Source organism: Rhinolophus sinicus, linkage group LG07 (assembly GCF_036562045.2).
Source record: "Rhinolophus sinicus isolate RSC01 linkage group LG07, ASM3656204v1, whole genome shotgun sequence".
NCBI lineage: Eukaryota > Metazoa > Chordata > Mammalia > Chiroptera > Rhinolophidae > Rhinolophus > Rhinolophus sinicus.
The window spans coordinates 73,926,479-73,951,414 of NC_133757.1; the positions used below are offsets into that span (position 1 = coordinate 73,926,479).

At 39.3% G+C, this 24,936-nt stretch overlaps 1 protein-coding gene and 1 pseudogene across 1 annotated transcript; one reads left to right on the forward strand and one right to left on the reverse strand.

The window, feature by feature from the left end:
• Positions 1-505: 505 nt before the first annotated feature.
• Positions 506-14,260, reverse strand: LOC109436691 (olfactory receptor 7G3). Its single transcript, XM_019715442.2, has 2 exons — positions 14,045-14,260; positions 506-3,118 (listed from the first exon to the last, which is right to left on the reverse strand). Exon 2 carries the CDS (start codon positions 3,004-3,006, stop codon positions 2,167-2,169), a length of 840 nt encoding a protein of 279 aa, XP_019571001.2. The 5' UTR covers positions 3,007-3,118; positions 14,045-14,260; the 3' UTR covers positions 506-2,166.
• LOC109436689 (PC4 and SFRS1-interacting protein) lies at positions 13,889-15,408 on the forward strand (annotated as a pseudogene).
• The last annotated feature ends 9,528 nt before the right edge of the window (positions 15,409-24,936 follow it).

Sequence of the window (24,936 nt, forward strand, 5' to 3'; positions counted from 1 at the left end):
TGGTTCCCAGATGGGAGGAGAGTTGAGGGGTGAAGGAGGAAGGGGAATAAGAGGTACAAATTGGTAGTTACAAAATAGTTATGGGGAGTAGGGTATAGCACGGACCATATAGTCAATAATATTATAATAACTATGGTGTCAGTTGGGGTGACCATGTCATGTGAGAAAATGTAGGAGGTGGAAGAGGGGTGAGAAGGGGTCCATGGTGCCTATAGAAAAAGCTCACAACCAGCTTTGATTAACTGCCTCCAGCCACATATCTGTTTTTAGACAACAGATGACAAGAAGTAGTCTAGAGATAAGGATCTGAGTCAACAGACCTCCACCCATCTTAGGAGGTCCTTAGGCACCACCTTTTCCTGCCAAATCAATGTGTAACTCCCTTACCCCACCCAGAAAACTGTAAGTCCTTGAGACAAGAACTCTCTTTTTGTGCCAGCTCCCACGCATTCTTTCTCTCTCTCTCTTCCCCCCGCCCCCCCCCCCATTTTGCTAGGCCCGTTCTCTTCCTGGGCAATGCTTAGTTTTAATAAAGTTGAATTTGTCAATATTTTCTTTAATGATTTATTCTCAATAGGTCTTCTTTCTGTCACCCATACTTACATCAAGTTAAGGGATTTATAGTTTGGCTTTTTACGTTTGAGGCATAAACCCAATAAAGTTTATTTCAAAACTTGATGTAAGATAGGAATCCATATAATTTTATGTCCCTGCACCTATTAATTAGTTCATACATTCACAGTAATCTCACTTCTGTAATAAATAAACTCAGTTTATGTCCTGGTTTTTCTCTGGGCTCTCACTTCTGATCAATAAGTCTATCGTATCTCTCCGTGTCTTAATAATTGTATCGTAATAATCAGCTAAAATAAAATTTGTTGTTAAACAAGTCCCAAATCTCACGGTTACATCTTCAAAGGTACATCAGCTTGATTGCTACTCTGATCATTTGTAATTTACTGTGACAATATTGATAACCAAGAAGCATATCAACCCATGGTGCGTAATGTGTAAAAAAGTATATTGAAGCTACTGATATTAAACTGAGAAAACTTGCTAGTGAAATTTTAAAAAGAGAATAAAATGCCTGTTACCATTTAAGCATACAGAATATATTAGAAACTGCTAAATATAATATGCGTAAGCAGAATCAACATTCAATGAGTCATACATAAAATTAGCCCATAGTGTCTGCATTTTTAGGATAGTCACTATAATATTACATGTATTTATACAGGTAACATGTATCTATCCACATAAAAAAACCAAATTTATGAGCGTAAATACGCATAGATCTAACTTATGACCTAGAAATTCCATTCCTAGGTATTGATCCAAAGAAATCAAAAACATTAATTCAAAAAAAAACATATGCACCCCTATGTCTACTGCAGCACTATAAGGAAACAACAGAAATGCCCATCAATAGATGGTTGGATAAAGAAATTGTGGTACATTTATACAATGGAGTGTTACTCTGCCATAAAAAAGAATGAAAGCTTATTATTTGCAACAACATGGATAGACCTAGAGGATATTATGCTCAGTGACATAAGTCAGACTGAGAAAGACAAATAGCATTTGATCTCACTTATATGTGGACTCTAAAGAACAGAATAAACATGCAAACAAAACATAAATAGACTCATAGATACAGAGAACAAACTGAGGGATGGGAGGGGGTTGGGGGATGGGTGAAAAAGGTGAAGGGATTAGGAAGCACAAACTGGTGGTCACAAAATAGCCACAGGGGTGTGAAGTACAGTGTGGGGAATACAGTCAGTAATGGTGTAAAGACTATGTAGGGTGTCAGATGGGCACGGGACTTATCAGGGGGATCATTCATAGATTATATAAATGCCTCACCACTGTGCTATACACCTGAAACTAATATATAGTATTGAATGTCAACTATAATTTAATAGTCACAGGATATAAAGCACAGCATAGGGAACATAGTGGTACTGTAACAGCTATATGCCATGTCAGAGGGGCAGTAGACTTGGTGGGGTTGTCACTTTGTGAGGGGTGTAAATGTCTAATCATTATGTTGTTTTCTACACCTGAAACTAAAAAAAGAAGCAGTTGGTGAGGTCTTCTGGGTCTCAAAATAATTGATTTCTCTCTGTCATATTCCAGTAGTGCAAGCCCAGAGCCGCTGACCCATCAACAGAACGGTGATATTCTAGAGATGAGCTTCCTCAAAGCCCCCGTCATGTCCTTGTTCCTCAGACTGTAGATAAAGGGGTTCACCATAGGTGTCACCACTGTGTACATCACAGATACGACTGCACTTTTCCTGGAGGAGTGAGTAGCTGTGGAAGTAAGGTACACCCCAAAACCTGTCCCATAGAACAAGGAAACAACTATTAAATGTGAGCCACAGATGGAAAATGCCTTATACTTTCCATCAGCTGATGGAATTTTCAGGATGGAGGAGACAATTCGAAAGTAAGAGAAAATTATCCCAGTGAGGGGAACAACCCCCAACAGGCTGGTCACTACATACACAAACACGTTATTGAGGAAGATATCAGAACAGGCGAGCTTGAGAAGATGAGCTAATTCACAGAAGAAGTGGGGGATTTCCAGGTCTGTGCAGAAGGACAGCCGCAGGGCCATCAGAGTGTGCAGCAGGGCATCCAGAACACTGATAAGGAAGGACAGCAAAACCATCAGCCCACAGAGTTTGGGGGTCATGATGACATTGTACCTCAGTGGGTGACAGATGGCCACAAATCGATCGTAGGCCATCATTGTCAGAATTCCATTTTCCAATCCAGCAAAAGTCAAGACAAAGCAGATCTGGGTGAGGCAGCCTGGGTAGCTGATGTGTTTTCTCTGTGTCTGGATGTTCACTAGTATCTTTGGGATCGTGGTTGTGGTGAAACAGATGTCCACAAAAGACAAGTTAGAGAGGAAGAAGTACATGGGCGTGTGCAGGTGGGAGTCAGAGATGATGGCCAGGACGATGAGCAGGTTCCCCAGCACGGTGACCAGGTACATGGACAGGAAGAGCCCAAAGAGGAGGGGCTGCAATTCGGGGTCCTCTGACAGTCCCAGGAGGAGGAAGTCTGCAGTATCGGAGAGGTTTCCTGATTTCAAGTTATGGATGGTCCTGATAGAAAAGATGGAGGTGACAAGAAAACAAAACTTCAGAGAAACTTCCTTAAACTTGTCTATATTGTGAGACCACATCAGTTACAGGTCTTTTCTCCTGCTTTCTTCTCTCCCTTCTCTCCTTTCTTCTCCTTTCCTCGCCTTATATTCCCACAAAACATCCCCCCACACACACACACCAGCCCCTATCCCAAGTTTTTATTTTCCATCTATTCTTTGTTGAGAAGTACTGAGTGAGAAAAAATAGGAATGAAACACTGTCCTCTCCCTTAAGATGCCCACAAGCAAATAATAATTCTAGAAGAAAATTACTGAGGCTGATTCTTAAAATACAGTTTGGGCAAATACAGCCTGTGGACAAAAATCATGCCTGGCACTTATTTTTGTAGACCAAGGTTTACTGGAACAAAGTCTTTTCTTTATATATTGTGCATGGTGGCTTTCAGGCTACAACATCCGAGTGGAGTACTTGTGAGACACGCCATATAGTCCACAAAACCTAAAATATTTACTACCTGGCTCTTCACTGAAAAACGTCTACTTACCTCTAGTCTAGAAGCTTGATTAGGTTTAGATTCAATATTTGGCAAACATCCTTAAGTATTTTCATGAGGAAACACATGCTGTCTTCTTGCCTTATTTCTTGTCATAATTATTGCCTGGATCCATTAATTCATCAGGAGTTACAAAATGCTGACATCCTAATTCTTTGTTTACTTATCAGCTGAAATACTTCCATAAAGAAGAACTTTCCCTGATCAAATAGTAGGTGATCGCCCTGAGGTAGTTTCTATGAAAAAGGTGGAAAACATCTGGATTCCTGTACTCATCACTTTTAAAAATAATAAATTGGTTTTAAGCATTATCCAGAAATGAACATTGTATCATCATGAGCTCCTAGATTTTAAATGCACTTGATATATTTTAATTCATTGCAATTATTCATATTGATTCCCAAATTGTCCCATGATTGGCCAGTGAAAACCCCCTCAACTTGCTTCCTGAGTCCTTCTGAAATGAACCTGGCAGTCGCATATTTCTCCTAATTTTGGCATGAAAGATGGTTTATGCCCACCTTATGCGTTTCCAGTTCCAGAGCTGGAACCAGCCATTCATCCAGGACCTGGGTCTTTTCAAGTGATAAATGGTACCTAGAGACCACAATCTGGCCACTGAGGGGTTCTCAGAGCTACTGGATTGGTCACTGCTTTTAACAAATGGGCAGTCAGAAAATAACTATTTTTAAACATTAGCTCACTTAATTCTTTCATAAAACCTGAAGATTAGGTAGCGCTCACCCATTTATATTTGAGGAAACTAGGCAAGAGGATGTTTGGATACAGCTAGTAGGTGTATACAAAGATACAGCTAATGGAATTGGCTTCAGGAATTGGCTTCAGGAAGTTAGAGCCCAGAGCTGGCATACTTCACCGTGATGTGGTACTGCCTAGAACAACTCCACAATTCTGTCTCCTATGAAATCACTCGGATTCCATCATTTCCCTTTCAAAAACTTGAATGACATCCTGGCAAACAAAATCCTAAACATATTCCTTGGTCTTCAGTCTCCTGTTCTCCTATAATGCATATACATAGTTAGTGTGTATTGACTGACACCACCAAAACAGGGCACATCTGCAAGACCTGAGGTCAAGATTAGAAAATGCTGCCTGATCAAATAAAGGCTTGTATTCATCTGTCATGGGTCAGGTCTGACAATTAAGTTTGCAAACTCATCCTAGACAAAGTGCTACATACCTCATTGCTGAATATCACTATGGTCACCCTTTGGGAAGCTATGCACCGATGCCAGAGCCTAGTCCACCCTTCAAAGCAATTTTGGAACTTTTTTTATGGAATGGCCATCAGAGCTGTCGTCGTATTACCCTTGATGTCCTGAATGTCATCAAAATGTCTTCCTTTCAATATTTCCTTCATCTTCAGGTAAAGAAAGAAGGCATTGGGGGTAAGATCAGGTAAGTAGGGAGGGTGCTCCAGTACAGTTATTTGGACCATGTTTGCACACACCTTTCTCATGCCAAGATTTTCAGTTAAGATTTTCCTAACTGTTTCTCTATCGATGTTTACTTGGTCTGCTATGCTTCTCACAGTCAGCCAACGATTTTGACACACAATTCAATAAATTTTTGCAATGTTTTAGTCAGTTCTGCCCATTACTGGCCGCCCTGACCTCTCTTCATCAGTGACGCGTTCTCTCCTCTCAGAAAACATTTAACCCACTTGTACACTGCCATTTTCTTCATGGTATTATCCCCATAAACTTGGACTAACATGTCCGATTTCACTTCCACTCTTGCCAAGTTTAACAAGAAATTTAATGTTTGTTCGTTGCTCTAATTCAAGCTGACATGCTTGCAACAGCACAGAAAACCACGCAACAAGAGGGAGGACATCATAGGAATGGCGGCAGTGGGGCGCAATTTTTGAGTTCTCCTCCGGATCTCACTACAAATGGGACATCTATAACCCATCAAAGGACTCTCTGCTCATCACGCAGAACAGCTAAGAGACTCGTGCAAGGGTTAGTTGAAGATGGGCAAATTGGGCGAGCAGGGGAAGAGGGAAGGGAGTGGAGTGGAAACACGGCCCGCATCTGCAGCTGTGGAGACGTGGCCAGCACCTGCAGCTGCAGAGACGCCGGGGATCCCAGGACGGAACAGAGAACACAAAGGCCAGGAGGTGGGCTCTTTCCCTGCATCCCACAGCTGATCTTTCCCACCGAGGGGGCAGCATATCCAGCATTTGAGGCAATAACCTCAGCTGAGACCTCCAGCTGGGCCCCACAGACAAAAGACACAAAATCCATACCTGGGCCCCTCCCCCTACTCCTCCAATCCTACGCCTGCCCTTCCAGAGACTTAAACTGGTCCCCGAATTGAGGAGTAGTGTCAAATTACAGAGGAGCCTTAGTGCTCAGGCTCTGGAAGACCTGCGTGCAGCTCTGACCCAGGGAAGAGGCTGGGAAGAGTGTGATTTTTGCTGGGCTAGGAGAGAAGAGACTCCTCCACCCCCAGCCCCCACCCTTTCTGGCCTGCCTAGGGCAGGGCAATTACAAATACGGAGGCACTCCCAGGGATCAGCAGTAGGCGGCAGACGCAGCTCTGGGCTTTCAGCAGCTCAGAAATCTCCCGTCCGCCACACACACACACACCCCCACACACACACACACACACACACACACACGGAAGAAGTGCCCTAAGACCCAGGAGAACTGGACACAGGGCTGGTGGTGCTACTCTCAGTGAGTATATGTGCAGGCAAGGGCAGAAACTGCACTGGCTTTGTAAAAACTACCATCCAGACCCCTCAGCCCCACTCATCTAAATCTGCAGTTCCAACGTCACTCTGGGCACCAGGTGACCGGTTCTGCCTACATAATACACAGAGGACTCTTTGGTACAGCAGAGGACAACCTGGAGATTACTTGGTGGGCTTAAGCCAAGACTGGCGCTGCTTTTTTTTTTTTGTTTCGTTTTGTCTTTATATCTTTGATATCTTTGCCTGTGTTGAGTGGGGGTTGTCGGTTGTTTTTACATGTGAATGTATTGATTTTTTTCTTTGTTGTTGTTGTTGTTGTGCTTGGTGATTTGCTTTGTTCTGAAATTGCCCTACCAGGGCCCAGCTTAAGAGGCACAAGATTCAACATACCCAGAGGCCAACTCAAGACCAAACCAGAGTACTACCGGGTTTGACCTACAAGTGACACATCCAGAGGGAATTCTCGACAGGCACAAGAGCCCATAGAGGCCAAACCACATTTAAGTGGTCAACCCTCACGCAGCAGAACACCCTGCGGTGGGCAGAGCCAAGTCTCACAACTAGTCAGCCTAGGAGTTAACCCCACCTACTCACAAGCAAAAAGCAATTAAAGATCTTCTTTAACAGGACACTATACACAACATAAGAGTCACCTGTGGAGCACACGCAGAGGAGAAGAATGAAGTAGTGCAAGTCAAATATAAAGGACACATACTACATAAGATAACCCAGCAAGAACTAAGAACTCTAGGGGAGCTACCTAATACATCGAAGCAAACGCAGAGAGTCAGCCAGAATGGGGAAACAAAGAAACATGTCCCAAATAAAAGAACAGAAGAAACCTCCAGAAGTGGAACCAAATGAAACAGCGGTAACCAACCTATCAGAGACAGAGTTCAGAAAACTGATGATAAGAACGTTTAAGGAGCTTAGAGAGGATATCAAGAAGGATGTAGAAATCATAACAAACAACCAGTTAGAACTAAAGAACACAATTACCGAAATAAAGAACTCACTTGAAGGAATTAACAGCAGGTTAGATGAAGCAGAGGATCGAATCAGCGACTTAGAAGACAAGTTAGCAGAGATCACCCAAACAGAACAACAGAAAGAAAAAAGAATAAAAAACAATGAAGATGGTTTAAGAGGCCTCTGGGATAACATCAAGTGCAACAACATGCACATCATAGGAATACCAGAAGGTGAAGAGAGGAAGCAAGGGATCGAGAACATATTTGAAGTAATAATGTCAGAAAACTTCCCTAACCTGATGAAGGAAACCAACATACAAGCCCAGGAAGTATAGAGAGTTCCAACCAGGATAAACCCAAACAGGTCCACACCGAGACACATTATGGTTAAAATGGCAAAGGTTAAAGACAAAGAGAGAATCCTAAAAGCAGCAAGAGAAAGACAGAGAGTTACATACAAGGGAACTCCCATAAGACTATCAAATGACTTTTCTACAGAAACATTGAAGGCCAGGAGGGAGTGACAGGAGATACTCAAAGTGATGGAAAACAAAGGCCTACAACCTAGATTGCTTTATCCAGCAAGGCTATCATTTAAAGTTGATGGAGAGATAAAGAGCTTCCCAGAAAAGAATAAGCTAAAGGAATTTATCACCACCAAGCCAGCATTGCAAGAAATACTAAAAGGACTTATATAAATAGAAGAAAGATGAAAATCTAACTACAAATTTAAAAATGGCAATAACTATGTACCTATCAATAATCACTTTAAATGTAAACAGATTAAATGCTCCAATCAAGAGACATAAGGTGGCTGAGTGGATAAGAAAGCAAGACCCTTGTATATGCTGTATTCAAGAGACTCACCTCAGATCAAAAGACACACACAGGCTGAAAGCGAAGGGTTGGAGTAAGATATTTCATGCAAATGGAAATGAGAAAAAAGCTGGAGTTGCAATACTTAAATCTGACAAAATAGACTTTAAAATGAACACATTAAAAGACAAAGATGGGAACTATATAATAATAAAGGGATCGATCTGACAAGAGGACATAACCCTAGTAAACATCTATGCACCCAACATAGGAGCACCTAAATATATAAAACAGATATTGACTGACAGAAAGACAGAGATCAACAGTAACACTATCATAGTAGGGGACTTCAACACACCACTGACAACAAGGGACAGGTCTTCCAGACAGAAAATCAATATGGAAACAACAGCCTTAAATGACACATTGGACCACTTGGATTTAATCGATGTTTTCAGAGCATTTCACCCCAAAGCTGTAGAATATACCTTCTTCTCAAGTGCACATGGAACATTTTCCAAGATAGACCATATGTTAGGCCACAAAGCAAGTCTTCATAAATTTAAGAAAATTGAAATCATACCAATTGTCTTCTCTGACCACAGTGCTATGAAATTAGAAATGAACTACAGGAAAAAAACTGGAAGACACACCAATTCATGGAGGCTGAATAACATGTTACTAAATAAGGAATGGGTCAACCAGGAGATCAAGGAAGAAATCAAAAGATAGCTCGAGACAAATGAAAATGAAAACACGACGACCCAAAAATCTATAGGATGCAGCGAAAGCAGTCCTAAGAGGGAAATTCATAGCATTGCAGGCCTACCTAAAGAAACAAGAAAAATCACTAATCAACAGTTCATCTTCACACTTAAGGAATCTGGAAAAAGAACATCAAAATAAGCCCAAAGGGAGTACAAGGAAGGAGATAATAAAGATCAGAGTGGAAATAAATGAAATAGAAACCAGAAAAATACAAAAGATCAATGAATCCAAGAGTTGGTTCTTAGAGAAGATAAACAAAATCGACAAACCTTTAGCCAGACTCATTATAAAAAAGAGAGAGAGGACCCAAATTAATAAAATCAGAAATGAAAGCAGAGAAGTGACAACAGACACCACAGAAATACAAAAAATTTTAAGAAATTACTATGAGCAACTATATGCCAACAAATTTGATAATCTGGAAGAAATGGGCAATTTTCTAGAGGCATACAAACTTCCAAGGCTAACTCAAGAAGAAACAGAAAACCTGAATAGACTGATTACCACCAAGGAAATTGAATCAGTAATCAATAATCTCCCAACAAACAAAAGCCCTGGACCAGATGGCTTTACAGGTGAATTTTACAAAACGTTCAAAAAAGAATTATCACCTATTCTCTTCAAGCTCTTCCAAAAAATCCAGAAGGAGGGAAGGCTCCCAAACACTTTTTTTACGAAGCCACTATCACCCTGATCCCCAAATCAGAAAAAGACACCACAAAATAAGAAAACTACAGGCCAATATCTCTAATGAGCATAGATGCAAAAATCCTCAACAAAATATTAGCGAACAGAATTCAGCAATACATTAAAAAGATCATACACCATGATCAAGTGGGATTCATCCCTGGTATGCAAGGGGGCATTCAACATCTGCAAATCAATTAATGTGGTACACCACATTAACAAAATGAAAAATAAAAATCACATGATCATATTGATAGATGCAGAAAAAAGCATTTGATAAAATCCAGCAGCCATTTATGATAAAAACCCTTAAGAAAGTGGGAATAGAGGGATCATATCTCAACATAATAAAGGCCATATGTGATAAACCCACAGCTAACATCATACTCAATGGGGAAAAGCTAAAACCATTCCCCTTAAGATCAGGAACAAGGCAAGGTTGCCCACTTTCTCCACTTCTATTCAACATAGTGCTGGAAGTTCTAGCCACAGCAATCAGACAAGAAAAAGAAATAAAAGGCATCCAAATCGGTAAGGAGGAAGTAAAATTGTCATTATATGCAGATGACATGATACTATTTATAGAGAACCCTAAAGACTCCACCAAGAAACTATTAGAGCTTATAGATGAATTTAGTAAAGTAGCAGGATACAAAATTAATATTCAGAAATCAGTTTCATTTGTATATACCAATAATAAAACATCAGAAGGAGAAATTGAAAAAAAAAATCCTGTTTACAATTGCTCCAAAGACTATAAAATACCTGGGAATAAATTTAACCAAAGAAGTAAAAGATCTGTACTCAGAAAACACTGAAGAAAGAAATGAAAGAAGATATAAATATATGGAAACACATACCATGTTCATGGGATAGGAAGAATTAATATAGTTAAAATGTTCATACTGCCTAAGGCAATATACGTATTCAACACAATTCCTATCAAACTACCAACGACGTTTTTCACAGAAATAGAACATATATTCTTAAAATTTATATGGAACCATGAAAGACCCCCGATAGCCTCAGCAATCTTGAGAAATAAAAACAAAGTGGGAGGTATAACGATACCTGACATCAAATTATACTACAAGGCTACAGTAATCAAAACAGCATGGTACTGGCATAAAAACAGACACATAGATCAATGAAACAGAATAGAGAGTCTAGAAATAAATCCATGCCTATATGGCCATTTAATCTATGACAATGGAAGCAAGAATGTATGGTGGGGTAAAGACATTCTATTCAATAAATGGTGCTGGGAAACCTGGACAGACACACGCAAAAATATGAAGCTGGACCACCTCTTTATACCATATACAAAAATAAATTCAAAATGGCTTAAAGACTTAAATGTAAGATCTGAAACCATAAAATTCCTAGAAGAAAATATAGGAAAAAACTTCACAGACATTACCCTGAGTAAGATTTTTACTGATACATCCCCTCACACAAGGGAAGTAAGACAAAAAAAAAACATGTGGGATTACATCAAGCTAAAAAGTTTTTTCACACCAAAGGAAACCATCAATAAAACAAAAAGGGATCCTACTGAATGGCAAAGATATTTGCCAATGATATATCTGAAAAGGTGTTAATATTACAAATTTATTAAAAAAATCCTCACTCAACTCCAAAAAAACAAACAACCCAATTTAAAAATGGGCAGAGAACATGAAGAGACATTTTTCTAAAAAGGACATACAGATGGCTAACAGACATATGAAAAAATGCTCAACCTCACTAACCATCAGAGAAATGCAAATAAAAACCACAATGAGATACCACCTCACCCCAGTCAAAATGGCTATCATCAATAAATCAACAAACAAAAAGTGTTGGCGCCGATGTGGAGAAAAGGGAAACCTTGTGCACTGTTGGTGGGATTGCAGATTGGTGCAGCCACTATGAAAAACAGTATGGAGGTATCTCAAAAATCTGAAAATGGAACTACCTTATGATCCAGCAATTCCACTCCTAGGTATCTATCGGGAGAAATCCAAAATTCTAATTGAAAAAACTTTATGCACCCCTATGTTTATTGCAGCGCTATACACAATAGCCAACACATGGAAACAACCGAAATGTCCATCGGTAGACGACTGGATTAAGAAACTGTGGCACATTTATACAATGAAGTATTTATTACGCAGCCATAAAGAAGAAAGAAATCTTACCATTTGCAACAACATGGATGGACCTAGAGAATATTATGTTAAGTGAAATAAGTCAGAGAGAGAAAGACAAATACCATATGATCTCACTTATATGTGGAATCTAAAGAAAATAATAAGTGAATGAACTAATCAGAAACAGTTTTGGAGACATAGAGGAAAAACTGACGGTTGCTAGATGGGAGGGGGGTGGGGAAAAGGGGGAAGGTGAGGGGATTAGAAAACGGTCAGTAACCACAAGGTGGCCATGCGGTTTTGAAAATTAATTTGGGGAACGTAATCAATAAAGTTGTAAAGATTTTGTAGGGTATCCAATGGACACTTGTTTCATTAGGGAGACCAACTCAGGGATGATGTAGATGCCTGATCACTGCATTGTACACCTGAAGCTGAAGCTGAACAATAATGAATGTCAACTACAAGCTTATGCGTGTGTGTGTGTGTGTGTGTGTGTGTGTGTGTGTGTGTATGTATATACTTACAAGAAGCAGAGTACAGCACTAGGAATAGAGACAGCGGAAATGTAATGGCTGTGTGCAATGTCAGAGGGATAGTGGATGGGGGGAGGGGGGTTCACACAGTGTGAGGGATAAAAATGTAAATGTCTAAGTATTACTTTGTCTTGTGCACCTGAAACTAATAAAAAAAAAACATGCAACAGTAATGAATGCCACTCAACAAGACACCATCACACCTCGACACGAACACCGCTGTGAGACACTGGTATACCAAGGTTATGAAACCTCACTGAGCTGTTTGTACAGTGCTGCCACTGTCAGCGTACCGTGGCAAGTTCATGAACTTCATTGTTAGACCTTCGTGCAACGACAGCTCTGGTGGCCATTCCAGAAAGAGTTCCAAAATTGCTTTGAATGGTGGTCTAGGTGCTGGCGTCGGTGCATTGCTTCCCAGGGAGTACTTCGAAGGTCACTGTAGTGATATTCAGCAATGAGGTATGTAGCACTCAGGATGAGTTCATGAGCTTAACTGTCAGACCTCATATATTTCTTTGCTCTTCATAATTTGAAGGCTAAAATGTCTCTTCTGAAGCTAAGATGAAGCATTTCTTTTTCCATAATAGAATAGTGGGGAAGATAATAATACATAAGGGGTCCTGAGCAAATCAAATAAGTGTGTCACCCTCAGAGTCCTAGAGAGAAAGTATCTCTTAATTAGCTAACTGATATCCAAGCCACTTAAGTTAGGTCCCCAGAAAGACTGGTGAAGAAGAAAGGAAATAGCAGTAAATACACCTGAATAATTATACTTTCAGGGTAATGATGCAACTTACAACAATAAATGTAGGGTTTGACATAGTATAATATATGCAAACAGTAAAACTTCAGTACTTGGACCTATCTTTTTGTTTGAGAGAGAAAATATGACACTTGATTTTGGAAGTTCCTTACTGGAATTTCTAAAATAAACACACATGATCTGTTCTGTTTAATGGTCTTTTGAACACATGAATGAAGGGGAAAGGAAGGAAGGGAAGGATGGAAGGAGAAAAGGAGGGAGGGTGGGGCAAGAAAGAAGAAAAAGAGGAAGAAAAGAAAGGGAAATAATTGTACAAATATTCAAATGTCAATGGAGTCATTACATCTTATCTCTCTGCATATTTTAATAGTCTAGATACATCTATTTGCCCTTTACTTCCTACATAGATATCTCATCATTGATCTTTCTCTCCCATCATTTTCCCTTTCATATTGCAGTTTAAAAATAAAAACTAATCTCTTTATCCAGGAGCATAGGTCCCTCCCTCTATTTTTGTCTTAACCCATGTCTTTCATTTTTATCATAGATAATATATAAAAGAAAATGTTATCTTAAAAGTTCTAATTACAAGGAAAAAATATATATATGGTGATAGATGTTAACTACTTATTCTGATAATCATTTCACAAAATATACGTATATCTAATCATTATATTGTACACCCAAAACTAAGACAATGTTATATATTGATTATATCTCGATTTAAAAAAAAAAGTTAATAAGCCATAGAGCAGCACCCCCCGCCCCCAACCCCCTCCCCCCATTATTCCTGATTCAGGGGAGGAGTCCTCAATGGACCAACTCAGGACCAGCTCCAGGCTTTCTGACCCCCTTATCCAGATTCCTGAGAAATTGATTCTGGAGTTCCGTGTTAACGAGCAAACGTGAGGCCAAACATGGCATCATTTGTGTTAAAGCCCGTGATACCCAACCTAGACGTAATAATACCTAATTGTTAGCGACGACAGCGGCAGCGGTTGCGATTCGGAGCCGTTGAGACACCTCTGCGGCAGCTGGTGGCGCAGGTGGCTTGCGTGGACGCGGGCAGAGGCGGCCGACCCGCCACTGCAGCCTCAGGGCCCGCTGCCCCAGCAGGCGCGTCGGGACACCCCGAGGCATCCTCAGGTTACTGCCGCCCCCAGAGCTTTGGCTCCTGTTCGTCTGCCTTCGTCCCCCCCGCCGTCCCTATCGCCGCACCTCCTCCCTGGGCTTCGTACCCCCGGCATCGCCCCTAGAGAAACGTGACTCACTATTTCAAACCTGGAGACCTCATCTTCGCCAAGATGAAAGGTTATCCTCATTAGCCAGCTCGAGTAGATGAAGTTCCTGATGGAGCTGTAAAACCACCCACAAACAAACTACCCATTTTCTTTTTTGGAACTCACGAGACTGCTTTTTTATGCCCCAAGGATATATTTCCTTACTCAGAAAATAAGGGAAAGCATGGAAAACCAAATAAACAAAAAGGCTTTAATGAAGGTTTATGGGTGATAGCTAACAATCCGAAAGTGAAATTTTCAAGTCAACAGGCATCAGCTAAACAATCAAATGCATCATCTTATGTTGAAGGTGAAGAAAAAGAAACTAGTGTTTCAAAGGAAGATACTGACCATGGAGAAAAAGCCAGCACTGAGGATGTGACTGAAGCAATTGACATAACGACTCCAAAAGCTGCCAGAAGAGGGAGAAAGGCAGAAAAGCAAGTAGAAACAGGGGAGGCAGGCATAGTGACAACAGCAGCAGCATCTGCTAGTGTAAACGTGAGTCCTAAAAGACCACAACCTGCAGCTTCGGGGTTCAAGATTCCAAAACCAAGAGGCAGACCCAAACTGGTAAAACAGACCTGTCCTTCAGAGTACATGGTAACTGAAGAAGACAAAAGTAAGAAAAAGGGACAAGAGGGAAAACAGCCTAAAAAGCAGCTTAAAAAGGAGGAAGAAGGCCAGAAGGAAGAAGACAAGCCAAGAAAAGAGCCCGACAAAAAAGAGGGGAAGAAAGAAGTTGAATCATAAAGGAAAAATTTAGCTAATACAGGGGTTACAACAACCTCTGATTCTGAAGATGAAGATGATCAAGAAGGCAAAAAGAAGAGAAAAGGTGGGAGAAATTTTCAGACTGCTCACAGAAGGAATATGCTGAAAGGCCAACATTGAGAAAAAAGCAGCAGAGAGAAAATGCAAGCAAGAGGAATAAACGGAAACAGAGCAGGCTCAAAGCATTAATCCAGTTACTGAAAAGAAAATACAAGTGGCGCAAACAAGAGATGAAGATCTTGAGACAGACTCATTGGACTGAATGTCCTGCTCCCCCCCTTTGATGGAAGAACGTTCCAGATTCTAAATTGAGGACTTCATTGATGGCATTATTACTGTTATGATTGTTATAAAAAATTTCCAAATTACATACTAAGGTGGGCCATCATTCTTGTTAAGTTTTTTTCCAAGCTTAAAATGAAGCCTTGTGTTTGAAAATCAGAATAAACTCAGATGAAGATGCTGGTTGTACATTATTTCATTTAGAAAATATAAAAGTTAATTTTCTTTTGAAGTTAGGTGTTTAACTGGAATAGCTATTATACCCCCGAGAATGGGGCAGTTGTGCCCTTCCCCTGACATTCCTTTGTTGTTTAATTCTTTAGAATCTTAATTGTTTTTTTTATCCTGAGAGATTAAACATAGCCTTAAGAAAACAAAAACGAAACTGTAACCAAAATTTTAAAATAAAGGTTTTTTTAAAAAAAACCTTAAAAAAAAAAAAGCCCTAATTGTTGTTTCAGCTTTTCCCAGACACATAATTTGAATCAAGTAGTCTGGAATTTTCTGGTCAGTACCGATGTAGCAATCTGTCACATGGGCCTCTCCATCCTGTTGCCTTACAGCTGCCAAACCGTTTGTTTCCCCGCACTCTTTCCAGGATTTCACAAGGGAGTGCCTCAGCAAACTGAGGCCCGATGGATTATATCGGTCCCTCCCTTTCAATGGATTCCTTGGAAATGTGCATGTGTGTGAAGGTGAAGTACAAGCTGGAACACAATGGGAACTTTCGGAAAGACAGCCAGCAGGCTGCTAACACACAGATCTTGAGATTAACAATCTTCTACCTCTTTAGAAGGTTACCAATAACAATTATGCGTTGGCCGGATTCAGGGCTCAGTCCTTGAGGCTTGAGACCCTTGGCCCCGCTTGCACACTATTCTTGACTACCGTCTTTTCTTAGCCTTGCGCCGCCCTTCTCGCTTCCCACAGCTGAACGCGACACCATCCCACCATCCTCCATCGGAAGAGGAGGCAACCTGCATGGCAAAAACCCTTGCCATTCCCTTCACCCCAAAATAAGATGTCCTGGTCTAAAAATCATCCTTTATTTTCTTTTGTCAATAGCACCTTTGCCCCACCCTTCTTTCTATAAAAACTTCCTTTCTGTACAACCCTTCAGATCAACCTTCTAGCTGCTAGATGGGATGCTGCCCAATTCATGAATCACTTAATAAAGGCAATTATATCTTCAAATTTACTCAGTTAAATTTTGTTAACACTCCAAAAGAAGCAATAAAAGGTTGGCACGTGCTGTCAGTGTCAAAGCATCTGTCTACTGTTCTTATTAACTAATAAAGGAATTTCTGTAATGGTGTCTCAGCCAATACATCATCGAATCACAATGTGTAGAGCTGAATGGTATGGTGAGCCCACTTAATCCAAGCTCTTTGCCTCACAAATCGAGGCCCTGAGCAGAGTTTACCTTTCCCGGAGAAAGACAAGTGATCACAAGAACACCAACCATCTAGGCATAAAACTTGAACTTGACATTCCTTGGTTCAATCATGAATCCCCCAATTGGGACACGGATCTGTGACATGGGGAGGTCCCCAGACCTTTCTGAGCATTCAATTTTCTTATTTCTGTAATGGGAACTACTATAACAAAATGTACAGGGGTGTTGCAGAGATGAGAAATGAATACAAATCAAGCAGTGGTCAGCATAGGGAGCTCTGCAATGACTTTTCCTACCATTTTTTATTTTAGCTGTGAACAAGTCCTGAGGGCGAGGCAGGGTGAAAGAGGAAGGAGGTGAAAGAAAGGGAGGACACCCCAAGAATAATGTCTCAGGGCTGAGAAAGGAGGGATTTGCTCAATTACCACAGGGAACCCTCTTGGTATAATGAAGTAGAGGGAGGAAATAACCTAAATAAACCTGACTACCAGAATAGACACACAAGTTATGGCATAGCCACGTTATGGAATGTTACTGTAATACTATTTCACACTATTTCATCATACTTAATGTTTTAAATGTTCAGCATATTATTTTAAACATTAAAAATCAAAATATTTGCATATTGTGAGTTATACATACAAATTAAACTGAAAAATTAAGAGAAAAGCAATTTATACAATGATAGCTATCACACGTTGATTTATGTAACTATAAATACCACTTAAAATTGTTTATTTTTATAATGTTTGTTATATTTCAAGCATCTAAAAACGTATAGTGACAATGAAGGGCTTAAGCCCACCAGCCAGCATGATCCAATATATGCATTTGCTTCACTTGAAAAAAAAAAAGCAATAAAACAATGCAGATCTTCTTGAAGCTCCAGCATATTCCTGTACAATCTCAATGTTGACCGTTCCTCCCCAGGGATAACTAACACCCTGAGCTTCATGTATATCATTCCCCTGACGTGTTTCACATGAGGAACAATGAATCCATAAAGATTCTATTTATGTGACATTACATGTTCCCATTTGTTACACATGGTTTCATATTCCATATTTTAATTCAGCAACTGTTTTTGGCTTAACATGGTATTTCTTATGTTTATCAAGATTCATACAAGCCGGTGTGGTTCATTAATTTTAACATACATTCTCACATCAATAGCCTTTGCTTTCTTTTTTTGTTTTTTTTCCCCTATAGTAGAGAAGTAGTTAAGAAGACATATTCACATATAATAGTGTTAAAGTAAGCATGGCAAATACCCACCAAATGCCTCAGACTGGCAACCTCTGAGAGGGGAGGGGAATAAATAATAATAAAGAGGACTTTTCCATGATCTAGTTCTCCCTGATGTCAATGAGCGTGTTTCCCCGAAAATAAAACCTAGCCGGACAATCAGCTCTAATGCATCTTTTGGAGCAAAAATTAATATAACACCCGGTCTTATGCTACATTATATAAGACCCGGTCTTAGAGTGAAATAAGGGAAATCAGAAAGTTGTAGAGTGTCTGATTTTTGAAGGGGTTAGTTCATGCTTGAGTGGGGAAATAGTCCCTGGAATTTAGAAGACAGAGTAAGAGTCAGAAATGATGAAAGCTGACTGTAAATTGATTGAAAAAGAGAAAACAAATATATCAAGAGGAGGGTCAAAAATTAGTTTCAAATTTCACTTATAACAATACTACTGAGACCGCTTACCTGTTGGATGTCCTCCAGATAGACTGGCTTTAAAAAAGAACTGTTCAATATCTCACAGCATTTACTGGGGCATTTCAGATAACCTTGGAGCCATCAATGAGTAATTCACCTTTCCTTTGGATATTGAAGTGTGGAAATGGGAAATCTGTCCCCAGGAAGGGCAGATGGACCGAGTAAGGCAACTGGACACCTGGGAAAGAATCTCAGGATCATCTCAGGAGACTCAGGTGTGCTGTTTCCTAAACCAAATAGGGCTACTGAGTAAGGTGGTAACAGGTAGACTGTTTTCGGTCCCTGTTGCCTTGGGGTGTCAATTTCCAAAGCTCCTCATTAGCGAAATGTGTATTGTTATTTCTTCCCCAAGGCAGTTCAAATCCTTAAGGAGCAGAGCTCTTAGAAGAGAACTCCTGGATGACTTATATGTCATTCCCTTGCTACATGTCTCCTCTTACATCCAGGGAATCTCATTCTTGAATTCTTGGGTCTGACCTTAGGGAACTGGTGGGCTTCTCCTTAGACTAATTTCTCAGCTTTCTCTGAGTCAGATTATCACTAAAGGACTAGAGAATGAGTGGTGCATGTCCTCACAGAAAAAGAGATTCAAAGATGCAGAGAATGTATCATGGGATCATCTCCAAAAAGTCACTGTAAGAAAATTTTTTCTTAAAGCCTCTTCACGAATGACAGTACTATTGTAGGAAAGGGGTAGCAAAGAAACCAATTTACGAGTTACTTGGACAGGCTTTTTGAGAATGCCTGAAAGACAGACACCAAAACCAGCACTCTTAAAAGAGATCACAATAAAAGCACTAACTGTAAAGGAAGCAATTGATCAATTGACTACATTAACATTGGGAAACAGGAATATACAGGAACTCCCATATTATTAACTTTTCTGGTAAGTGTAAAAGCAGCTCAATAAAAAGTTTTACAAACAAGAACTGACTCTGGTTGATGAACACACAATGGGATTTATAGATGATGCAATACAGAATTGTACACCTGAAATCTATGTAACTTTACTAACAATTGTCACCCCAATAAACTTTAAAATAAAAAAAGAAAATCCATCCCAGAGAACTAAAAAAGAAATATTAAAAAAAAGTTTTACAAAATCAAAAACTAAAAATCAAGTTTAAATCAAGATACACACACTCATCAAAATGAAAAAGACAATGTAAAATATTGGCAGGATAGCAGATATGTATATTGGTTGGTTTCCAAACTTTGGAAAAATTGTTTAGTAGGACTGAATAAATATGACCATATGTATCCTCTGTGACTCATAAATTGCACTTCTAAATATATATCCAACAAAAATATGCACAATTGTGAACCAAAATACACAGACAAGAATGTTCATAGCAGAACTACTTGTAAACTATCCCAGCTATAAATGAAAAAAAGCTGAATGAATAAAATGTGCATATTGACATAAGGGAAAACTATGCAGCAATGACTATAAACTCCTGCTAAATGGAACAACATAGATGGATCCTGCAAATATGTTAAGCAAAGACTGGCACAAATATCTAAAAACCATTGAATTTTACACTTCAAAAGGGTGAACTTATGGTATGCAAATTATACCTCAATAAACTGTTAAAAATGCATGATTCACAGAGTACTTACACTCTGGTAGCAGGAATCAGGGTCATTAGTGATTGAAAGGGAGCATTAAAGGATGATTCTTGGGTGCTGATAATTTATTTTCTGATCAGTGTGTGTTGTGGTCAATACAGTTGTGCTCTATGTTGTAAAAATTCATGGAATTATACATTTTTGTACATGTTAAACGTAAACAACAAAGTATGTTTTAAGAAATTCAGAATCCCAAAAATTTAACCATACGCAATTTTCATGGGAAGATTCATTATGGACCTTATGTCAGGAAATGGTAGGTCAAGAGACATGAAACGTGTAAGTATATAGATGATTTGTAAACACAGTTCAGAAGCTGTATTTATATGTAAACATCTATTAAACACATATCCCTTAAAACAAACAAGTCTTGGAGATGTAATACACAACACAGGATATATAGTAAATAATATTGGGATAACATGGTACAATGTCAGATGTTCTCTGGACTTATGGTGATCACTTCTCTAGGACAGGGAATATAATCAATAATGTGGTAATAACTCTGTATAATGTCAAGTGGATACTGTTGAATAACTATGATGTACACCTAAAACTAGTATAATATTGTATGTTAGCTATATTTTAAAAATCTTTTAAAAAAGCACGTCCCTATACCAAATAATTATTCAATTTTTTTAAACCATATATATATATATATATATTTAAACTGGCCTGCCATGGGTTATATTGATTAGTGATGGCCATCAGTTGGGAATAAAAGAAACAACCTTCCTCCCACTGTCAAAATACACACACACAAACAAAAACACAGAAAACATAGTGGTTTCATACATTAGGTGTTTATTTCTCTCAAGTAACAAGTCTTAAAGATATTAAGTTTTTCTCTTCAGTGTTGAGCTGTCACATATCTTCTAAGGAATGAAGACTGCATAAAGGATTTTTCATGGTCATTGCATAACTAAGGTTTCTCCTACATGTTATTCAGAGGCTTTCCTACATTCTTTACATACAGTTTTTCTCTTCATTTAGCACTTGTTTGTATGTCTTGAAGATTGAGTTCACTGAATGCTGTTCTACAGGGACGTCATTAGGAGCTTTACCCATTGTGAGTTCTCTCATGACACCGGAGGTATACAAGTTTACTGAAAGCGCGCACACAAACATTGCATTTATATGGTTTTTCTCCTGTATGTACTCTTTTGTGCACAATAAGATTACACCTCACACTGAAGGTTTTCCCACACTGGTTACACTCATAGGGCTTCTCTCCTGTGTGAGTTCTTATGTGTATTGTAAGAGAGACGTGCCTCCTAAAGGCTTTTCCACACTCACTACACTTAAAGGGTTTCATTTCCCTGGTATGGTTTTTCATATGTCTCCTATGTGATAAGAAACCACTGAAGACTTTCCCACATTCCTTACATTCATATTGTTTCATTCTTATGTGAACTTTCTTGTGAAAAATGAGGGAAGATTTTACTCTGAAAGCTTTTCCACATTCATTACACATGAAGGGTTTTTCCCCAGTGTGAATTCTCACATGTTCTTTAAGGCAAGTGCGATCCCTAAAGGATTTCCCACAGTCATCACACTTATAGGGTTTCTCTCCAGTATGAATTTTCTTGTGCACAGTAAGATTAGAGCTGATCCTAAAAGTTCTCCCACACTGATCACATTTGTAAGGTTTCTCTCCAGTATGTATTCCCACGTGTGTCTTAAGAGATGACTGACTACCTAGTACTTTCCCACAGTGGCTACATTCGAAGGATTTCTCTCTAGTGTGGATTCTCTTATGTCTTTTAAGGTATGCAAGAATACTAAAGGTTTTCCCACAATCATTGCATGTATAGGGTTTCTCTCCAGTATGTATTGCCTTGTGCATGGTAAGCCTGCATCTCCTAGAGAAGGTTTTGCTGCATTGATTACATTTGTAGGGTTTTTCTCTTAAGTGAACTCCTTTATGTTGTCTGAGAAGTGAGCTATCTCTGAAAGTTTTCCCACAGTCACGGCATTCATAGGGTTTCTCCCCAGTATGAATTCTCTTATGTCGCGTAAGGTAAGAACTTGAGCTGTATGCTTTCCCGCATTGATTACACATAAAAGGTTTTTCCCCAGTGTGGGTTCTCATGTGCAACTTAATGGATGCGTGGCTTTGGAATAATTTACCACACTGACTACATTCAAAAGGTTTCTTTCTAATGTGAGTTTTTTCATGCTGCTTAAGGTATAAGATTGAACTTAAGACTTTCCCACAGTCACTGCATTCATAGGATTTGTCTCTTGTATGTTGTTTCTTGTTCTTGGTTAAGTAAGAGCTCCTGATGAAGGCAATTTCATCTTTTTTATGCTCCTGGGACTTTTCCCCAGAAAGAATTCTGTCACATGGCTTAAGAGGTGAGCAATCTCTGACGGCCTTTCCAGAGTCAAGGCATTCATGGGGTTTCTTTCCAGGATGAATTCTCTTATTCCGAGGAATGCTAGATTTCTTGCTCAAAGCTTTAACAATTTCATTCCTTTCAATGAGTTTGCCTTCATGAGTTTGCTCCTATTGATTAAAATATGAGTTACAATCACAAGACTTACCATATTCATCATATTGATTGAGAATCTCCCCCCACATAAATTCTGACATATCTAACAAGCACTTTATTGGCATTAGAATTTATGTAGTATTTCCTTAGTGAATACACGGTTTCTGACCACTTGTGTTTATCTACTTTGATTAAGCTAAATGCTATACCAGATGACTGCATCTGGGTCTCTTCAACAGAGTTTTAACATGTAATTGCTTTAGAGCAAATTATATTTTAAACATTTAATATCTAATCTCCATTATGAAAATATTTATTTTGCAGATTCTCTATAACCATTTTTGGAGCTAGGTTGTATGTTTCCTTCAAAGTAATGATATTTAGAAAATCTGGTGTGTTTTTTTTGGTAAATTTCTTTAATATTGGCATGACCTAATAAAGATGCATGTGGCTACCACAAGATTTATACAATGCTAAATATTTTCAGATTGATTTCAGTAAGAGAGATTGGAGAACACTGCTTCACAAGTCTCAGGAGAACATTGTAACATATTTGATAAAGATCTCTATGCACACAATAAACCTCAAACGTAATATCACTTGAACATTTAATCTAGTTATCTTTTAACCTTCATGAAAAATCTGCTTTCTTTTGGTGAAACAAATGTGATTTCATTGCCTCAAATTACCCTCCAGTGCATGTGCTCCTTTTCTATCATTCTGGGCTTCTAATATGCAAGATAAAAAAATCATTGCACGTATATCTTACCTTATTCTTGCCATTGAGTGTTTCTTTCTCCAAAATATCTTGTTTATGTTGTAATTGTTTGGTTTCCAGGAAAATCATCCCATCTGAACAAATTGGGGAAAAGTAAGTTTTGGAAAAGACACAGTGACATATGTTGACAAAAGCAGGTAAAGCTCAAACACAATCTTTAACAACTGGGAAACATAAACTCAAACGGTGGGATGATAATGACAAAAAAAGAGAGGCCCATGTGGATTTTTCTTCAAATACTGACCCAAACTTAGGAAGCAATGTGAAAGAAAATGGCATTCGTGATCAAAGGAATGATACTTACCTGGTTTAATACTTTATGTAATTTACTAAGGAATGGTTCTGTCATGATTGAAAAATATGTTGACAGGCAAAAGGTATTATTATATATGAAAAATGGGAAGAACTAAACAATTATTCCAAATGTTAATATTAAAGAGCAAGACATAGAGCACAGAGAGTAAGAAATGACGTAAGGGTGACACGGTATCTTCTATTTTGAGATTTAAACCTCTAGTGTAATTTGATTTAATAGTGTAGTTTCTCTTGGGATTTTTGAAAGTTTTTTTTTTATTTGCCTCCCTCCTCTCCTGCCAAACCTTAATGTTTCCGTTTACTATACGTTTACTCTGCATACCAGTTTCAATGCTTCTGTTTACTCCAGACCATATGCACACCAGGCTCAACGACCCAGTTTCCTCAAGGAAACCTCCAGGACAGAAAGAGGTTTTTACATCTGCATAAGATCCACTCCTATCCCTGAAATAAATCAGCCTCTGGGAAGCACTTTTTCAATGACTCTGTTTACTCCAGACCAACACCACCCCACACACACACCTTTCCTTTGCTCTGCCTCTTCTTACCTGCTTAAATACCTTTTGCCCCAGCTGAGAGAGGGAGGATGGCCTTCGGACAGGAGTCTGCCATCCTCCCAGAATGCCAGAATCTTGAATAAACCTGCTTTTTTCCCTATCAAACTCACCTCTTTGAGTTTTGGCTTTTGTGCAGCGAGCAGCCAGACACCTTCAGCACAGTAACAATGATACCGTATTTCCCCCAAAATAAGACCAGTTCTTATATTAATTTTTGCTCCAAAAGATGCATTAGGACTTATTTTCAGGGGATGTCTTATTTTTTCATATACAACAATCTACATTTGTTTATTCATGTATAAAAATCTACATTTATTTGGGGCCGGCCCAGTGGCTCAAGCGGTTAGAGCTCCATGCTCCTAACTCCGAAGGCTGCTGGTTTGATTCCCACATGGGCCAGTGGGCTCTCAAACATAAGGTTGCCAGTTCAATTCCTCGAGTCCCTCAAGAGATGGTGGGCAGCGCCCCCTGCAACAAAAATTGAACATGGCACCTTGAGCTGAGTTGCCGCTGAGCTCCCGAATGGCTCAGTTGGTTGGAGTGTGTCCTCTCAACCACAAGGTTGCCGGTTCGACTCCCGCAAGGGATGGTGGGCTGCACCCCCTGCAACTAGCAACGGCAACTGGACCTGGAGT